Here is a 7,395-nt window from a genome sequence, read left to right on the forward strand (position 1 = left end):
AAAGCTGCATTTGTGTGGAAATCACCCTCGTAAGATGAAGATGTGATCATCTTTGCCTGTGAGCAACCCTGATAAATACAAGAACAAACTATAGAAAATTATTTTTTCTAGAGAAATGTTTTGTGCTGGGTAACAGAAACCATCATAATTCATATATTCTATATACTCTATTTATTTAAAATATGCTCTCTGAGATTTTTCTTTGCAGGAGTTAACTTGGTCTGTTTGCTTTGATATAATTTGATATAATTGCTAAGACCACTTTGATTTTATTTGATTTGATTTGCTAAGACCCCCTTCCCAGCATTTTATCCCAGGCAAATGAAAATTGATGAATTTATGGAGAGGGGGCATTTTAGGAGGAACTGCTTGTAGTTTAGTAAGGAGCATTGAGAAGCACCGGTGATTAAGTTAGAATTGTATTTTAGTTATAAAGGAGGAATTTGTCTTATAATAAAGAAAATGTTTCCAAATATTTTAACCCAGAGGATGACATGATGAATTTTTAATTTAGAAAGATTACTCTGGGATTTATATAGAAAATAGATTGATAGGGATTTTAATATATTCATGGCCATGAGATAGGAGGTTCTTATGATACCTAGTAGAAAATGAGGTCCAGAAATAAATAGCTGTAAAATAGAGATAAGTACAGATATACAGAGACACAGATATATACAGATGGACAGATATCAACAAACTGCCATTTTGCTAATCAAGTCTCAGTATGACCCATCGATCATACACTAGACTCTAAGAAATAGAGTCTTTCCTAATATCTTACTTTCTGGATGCCTCTGCCTAGGTCTCAGCTCTCAAGTTTGGGGGGCTTTCACCTAATCCATTCTCAAAAGTGTGATTTATTTCATCCTCCACAGTCATTGACTAAAATAGGAGGATCCTCTAAAAATAAGAGTGAAGAGATACGTAGAAGCTGCCACCCTCAGGTTTACACATATTTTAACTCAAATTCAATATTCACATTTCAAAATATAATGGATCTTTGAAACAATGAGATATTTTACATGCTTCTTACTTTTTATACTAAGTCTAGGAAATCTGATGTAGTGACAAATAACGAATAATTAGACATGAACTAGTTCACCCTAGTTATCTAAGCCAGAGGATTTTAATATGGGCTATAAATGAAAATTTTATGGAAAAGATGGCCTGTGATTGAACACTAATGGCCTTTTCATCTGTCAGCAGAGTAAAACTGCAAAAAAACAAACAAACAAAAACAAAAACAAAAACATGGTTTTTATTTTATCATTGCGAGGCCTCAATGTGGCCTCCCATGTGCCACAGCTGTGCTGCTTTCTTTCTAGGAAAAAATGGAGCTTTATCTCCAGTTATGTTTTTCAGACAATAGTATTTGGGCCTTTGTTCTTTATTACCCTACATTTCCTTCGGTCAGAATTTAAACCCAGGCCTCAGTGACTAAAACTAAGGTGTTGGCAAGAGTGTGCTCCTTTCTAGACAAATTCATTTTCCTTACAATTTCCAGCTTTTAGAGACTTCTCACATCCTTTGGCTCATAGTCTCCTTTGTCCATCTTCAAAGCAAGCAATTATGCCCCGTTCTGACCGTCTACCTACCTTCTGCCTCTGACCTCAGAGGTTACAGACTCTGAGGTTACAGACTCATGTGACTCGATAGGGTCCACTCCCATGATCCAGGATACTCTCCACACTTCAAGGCCTTCCATTTTATTCACTTCTACAAAGTCTTTTTTTTCCACCCAAGGTAACCTTTTCACAAGTCATTTGCGACAAGACTCAGATATCTTTGGATCTTCTTCCTACTATAACTTCATGTAATTGGTTAGAAAAGTATTGAATAAAAAGGTTTAAGAAGCAATCCTCTTCAAACATTGCAATGAAAACACTAGAGAAACTCTACCATTTGGAATTCCCCTGGGTGGGGTTTCATCTTTTGAGGGTAATGGAGTGCGGTGGCTAAGAATGCCCCTCACAGGATACAGGGTCAGCCCTAATGAACCAGTAGTGATATGTTCTCATTAACTCAAGCTCATGCTTTATTTAGATTTCTCTAGTTTTCACCTAATGTGCTTTTACTGTTCGAGGATCCCACCCAGATTTCTACAGAACATTCATTTTTATATCTTCTGAGACTGTGACACTTTCTCAGAATTTTGTTTTCTTTTCTTTCTTTTTCTTCCTTTCTCTTTCTCTCTCTCTCTCTCTGTTTTTTTGTTTGTTTGTTTGTTTTGTTTTGTTTTGTTTGTTTTTTGTTTTTTGTTTTTTTGGTAACCTTGGCAGTTTTGAGGAATAATGGTCAAATATTTTGTAGGATGCCCCCTGGTGAAATTAGTTTAATGTATTTCTCCTGATTGGATTGCAATAATATATTTTGGGAAGCAAGACGACAGAAATCAAATGCCATGCTCATGACCTCATATCAAATGTGTATACCATCAGCAGGACCTTATCCCAGTGGGATGGATAAAGCTCCAGTAAAGTCTTTTCCTTGAATCACAGATCTTCTTTATGGATAATGCTATTGAGTATGTTACACAATCAATATTTTTCCCTCTTCCTGCCTGAATCAAGAAGATATCCTTAGCATTTTCACCATGAGAAATGGGAGAGGTTCCTGGAGGTAAAATCCATGTAGGTACAGGATGTCTCCTTCCCCGCTCAAACCTGGGGAGCCAGGAATTTCTCATCTCATGCTATATCACTCTCTGTCTTTAGCAATTCATCAAAATGACCATATAATTCTTATAAGTAGATCACAGCTACGTTTCTATATTTTGGGTCGGCTGTTTGTATTACGGGCTCAGTTCTCTGATGTGTCTAAGAACAGCTGTTGATTTTCAAATTTCTCAGTATGTTTCTTGTTGTAAAGCAGAAATGATGACTTACAAACTCTTTAGATGGAAGAGCCACTATTTAATTTCCAACCAGTTACACTCAGTGTTCATTCTTCACCGTCAAAAACCCCTTGGAGAAAAAGCAAAGGAAAACAAAACAAAAAATGCTCAAGAAAGGGCACCAAAGCCTCCTAATTATACAGTCTTTCATGGTATCTTGATATGGCGACTCTCAGTATTTTGATATTGCTTTCCATTTTTTAAATTGTGTTAGTAACTTTGATATTAAGAGGTTTTGATGTACACAGTCTAGATACAAGTCTTTTATCAGATATGTGATTTGAAAATTTTCCCTCATTCCCTTGTGACTTTCAAAGAGAAGAATCCTTCATTTTCATGAAATTCAGTCCATTCACTGTGATCTTTTATAGATAATGTGTTTGGGATATGTCTAAGAAAATTTTACCCCAATGTCACAAAATTTTATTCTATGCTTTCTTCTTGAAGTTTTAAAATTTCAGTCAAACACTTAGGTCTATAATCTAATTTGAGCATTTGAGCTTGCTTTTTTTTTTTTTTTTTTTCTTCTTTTTGTTCTATCTGTGGTATATGTTGCTAGTCAAGGATCAAAGTTTCATGCTTTTATACATGGTTATCCAATTTTTCCAACATAATTTGTTAAAAATACTCTCCTCTTTCTACTAAATTACTTTTACTTCATTGTCAAATTTATTAACCATAATGTGTAAGGCTACTTATGGACTTTCTATTCTGTACCATTGGTCAGTTTGTCTGTCTTTACAGTTTAATTCCTGGGGCTATATAATGAGCTTGGCAACCGGGTAGAGTATGGTCTCCAATAGTTCATTTTCAGAGATGTTTTATATATTCCAAGCCTTTTGAATTCATATGAATTTTGGAACTATTTTGTCAATTTCCATTAGGAAAAGCATATTAGAATTTTGATTATCATTGCACTGACGCTATAAATATTTGAATAAAATTGGCATAATAATATTGAAACTTCCATTCCATAAATAATATAGATTGCTCCACTTATTTAACTCTTTATCTGATCACGTGTTCTCAACACAGTTAATAGTTGTTTTAAAATGTTTGTCTGTGGGGCCCCTGGGAGGCTCAGGGGTGGAGCATCTGCCTTTGGCTCAGGTCATGACCCCAGGGTCCTGTGATTGAGTCCCACATGGGGCTCCCCTCAGGGAGCTTGCTTCTCCCTCTGCCTGTGTCTGTGCCCCTTTCTCTGTCTCATGAATAAGTAAATAAAATCTTAAAAAAATAATAAAACAAAATGTTTGTTCTCTATTTCCAACATCTGTGTCATCTTGAACCCATACTGATCGGATAACCTTTTCTTTTAAATCTTGGTCATATTTTCCTATGTTTTTGTATACTTAGCACTTAGGGAATGTTTCCTAGATATTATGAGTATACATACTACCGGCTCTAAATTTTATTATATTTCTCTGAAAAATGTTTTCTCTCTTTAAGAAAATTGGGCTAGGCCCAAACTCCAAATCTGTCTTCCCAATAGTAGGCTACAGCAACATTTCTCTGTTTATTTCTTTGGTTCTCTGATGGGCTTTTCAAAGTGCTCCCTGTACAAACATAGTTCAAAAGTCAGTCTGAGTTTGGGGCAGAGATTTTCTTTCATAAAATCTGAGACTCAACTTTATGGCTTTCTCTGTTATTTTTTTCTCTCTTCTTTTCCAGCTGATATTTTAATTTCTCTTTCCTCTTGTTCTTCAAGCTGGTAAGACTGGGTTTCCTCTCTGGAAAGAATTGGAAAAAATCAAGATTAACAGATACCATTACTATTCCCTTATCCCAAGTGTAGACTGCCATCAAGTGTCTGCTTACTTTTTATTGTTTTCCAGTACTTTCAAGTAGTTATTATTTATCTTTGTCCAGAGATGATGGCTATCCAAATGAGAGTTGAGACAAAGAGAAGTTATTTCTGTTTTAGTGAACTCTGAGTGCTCTTCCTTGAAACTGGTAATAAAGTGAGCTGCACTGGCCAACTTGTAATATCAAAGCATCTTTGAATCGCTAAGCCAATGTGTCTTGGGCAAGATGTATTGCTATTGGAATAATTGTCAATATTATCTGCCAGTGTATTTTTAGGATATTTGCATGAATATCCAAAAGTGATATTGATCTCTAGACATGTTTTGTTTCTGTCTTCTTTACTGATTCTAGTTCCAGGATTCTATTCAGTTCATTATCTGTAATTTTCCAATTTTTTTTTTCTTTTCTGTGTGTTGGAGCTCTGTTTTCTGAAGACAGATTAAAACCAAACTCTACAGCCATCTATTTCTAGTGCCCGTTTGTGTAGTCATTTAATAATTGCTTTTTCTGTGACTGTGACTGTTCATTTTTTAACTTTTCTATTTTTCAGTGATTATTTTTGCCAATTAAATCTACCTAGAAAATTGCTTTCATCCAAGTTAGATTTTAAAATTAATTTTTATAATGCTGCATGTATTTTTTATAAATTATAAATGCTTTCATATCTATAACTATGTCCTTTCTAGCTAGATACTGCTGAATTTTTACCTTCTGTCCATTTATAAAAATAATTGCTAAAGCTTTATTTGACTTTTTAAAGAAATATTGTTGTTAATTTAACTATGGCATTATTATATTTTCCAGTTTATTTTCATATTTTATAATTTCTGTGTTGTTACTTTTTATTTCGTTTAGCTATTTTTCAAACTTCTTTATATGAAAGTGTATTCATTTTTTTCTTTTTTTCAAAAATATTTATTTATTTATTTGAGAGAGAGAGAGAGAGAAAACAAGCAGAGCAGATTACTCTTGCGTGTGGAGCTGGACACAGGGCTCAATCTCAGGACCCTGGGATCATAACCTGAACCAAAACCAAGAGTCAGATGCTCAACCAACTGAGCCACTGAGGCGCCTTATTCATATTTTTTCTATCTTTCTTGTTTTTATATTATTGACTTCAATCTATAAATCTTCTTATGTTACTTTGTTCATATCCTATAGGTTTTATATACATAGGATTAATTGTTTACTATAAGCTAACATCATTTTTACTTTTATATATATATATTTTTTTACTTTTATATTTTTAATAGTCAATAAATATGTGTGATTATGATTTATTCACCTAAGTAATAAGTATTTTGATTTTTGTTATTGTTGATATTTTCTTTTTATATAGTATGTTATTTTTGTTCTGTGCTACATGTTACTATCTACTGGTCTCTGGGATACTTTTTCCAGAAGTCTCAGCCATTTTCAAAATTAGGAGTTCCATGTGAGGACACAGGAGGAAGCTGTCTACACAACAGGAGGAGCAACCTCACCCTCATCTCTGATGGCAACCTCGTCGTAGAATTCTAGCCTTCAAAACAAGAGAAAATAAATTTCTGCTCTTTAAGCCATGTAATCTGTGATAATTTGTTACAGCAATGTGAAACTAATACAGGGGGAAAGATTTCAGTTTTTCATCATCAAGGATGATGTTCACTCTAAGTTTTTTTTATAAATGCCATTTATCCTGTTTCAGAAGACCCATTCTCTTCTTCCTTGTATAAGCAGTGTTTTTATCATGGAAGAGTGCCGTATTTATTTGACCAGTGACTTTTCTTCATTAATTCATATTGTCATCTCATATTTTTTTCATTCCATGTCTATTAATATAATATATTACATTGATTGATTATCTTGTGTTAAAACAAACAAACAAACAAACATGCATTCCTGCGATAAATTCCATCTGGTCATGGCATATAATCGTCTAATACACTCCTTGGCAGGAGCGGAGCTCGGGTCCCACGCTCATAGAAAAAAAACGAAAATACTTCTACAGTACCCTGGGGTAACCTGAGGAAGCTGCTCAGTAGTGACCAGTCCTGAGGCTCCAGCCACAGCCAGCCACAGCCTCCCTTTCTAACTGGTTCCTTCCTCTCTGGCCTTCATAAAAATAACAAAAGGAGCCGCTATCCTGGTTGCGTGTGGTTGACTGTTATGGCCATGTCTTCTCACAAGACTTTCAGAATCAAGCGATTCCTGGCCAAGAAACAAAAGCAGAATCGTCCCATTCCCCAGTGGATTCGGATGAAAACTGGTAATAAAATCAGGTACAACTCCAAGAGGAGGCACTGGAGAAGAACCAAGCTGGGTCTATGAGGAAGCATCCATCGGAAATCATGAAATAGCAAATATAATTGGCACACATAATTAAGCTGCATGGAGATCACATGTTCCTATCCTGTCAATATGGAAACACCCTTCCTACCTGGCCAATAGACATGTCATTAAGGAAACGTTCTTGTCTGTTCCTATGCCTCTATACCAGTAAGCTGGTTCAGTAATAAATGCGAGACCTTTCAGCTGAAAAAAAAAAAAAAAAGATTAGATTAGTTAGATTAGGTTTAGTTTGCTAGTTGAGGATTTTTCCATTAATATTCATAAAGCATAGTGATCTGTAGTGTTCTATTCTTGTGATGCTTTTACCTGGCGTTGGTATCAAAATAATGTTGACCTCATTGAATAAATTGGGAAGTGTTCCT

General features: G+C 34.9%; 1 protein-coding gene across 1 annotated transcript; it reads left to right on the top strand.

The window, feature by feature from the left end:
- The first annotated feature begins 6,640 nt into the window (after window positions 1-6,640).
- Window positions 6,641-7,045, top strand: LOC140596011 (large ribosomal subunit protein eL39-like). The gene has a single exon (XM_072742963.1). It carries the CDS (start codon window positions 6,851-6,853, stop codon window positions 7,010-7,012), a length of 162 nt encoding a protein of 53 aa, XP_072599064.1. The 5' UTR covers window positions 6,641-6,850; the 3' UTR covers window positions 7,013-7,045.
- Window positions 7,046-7,395: the final 350 nt, after the last annotated feature.

The sequence above is a fragment of the Vulpes vulpes genome, chromosome 16 (genome assembly GCF_048418805.1).
Source record: "Vulpes vulpes isolate BD-2025 chromosome 16, VulVul3, whole genome shotgun sequence".
In the NCBI taxonomy this organism is placed as follows: domain Eukaryota; kingdom Metazoa; phylum Chordata; class Mammalia; order Carnivora; family Canidae; genus Vulpes; species Vulpes vulpes.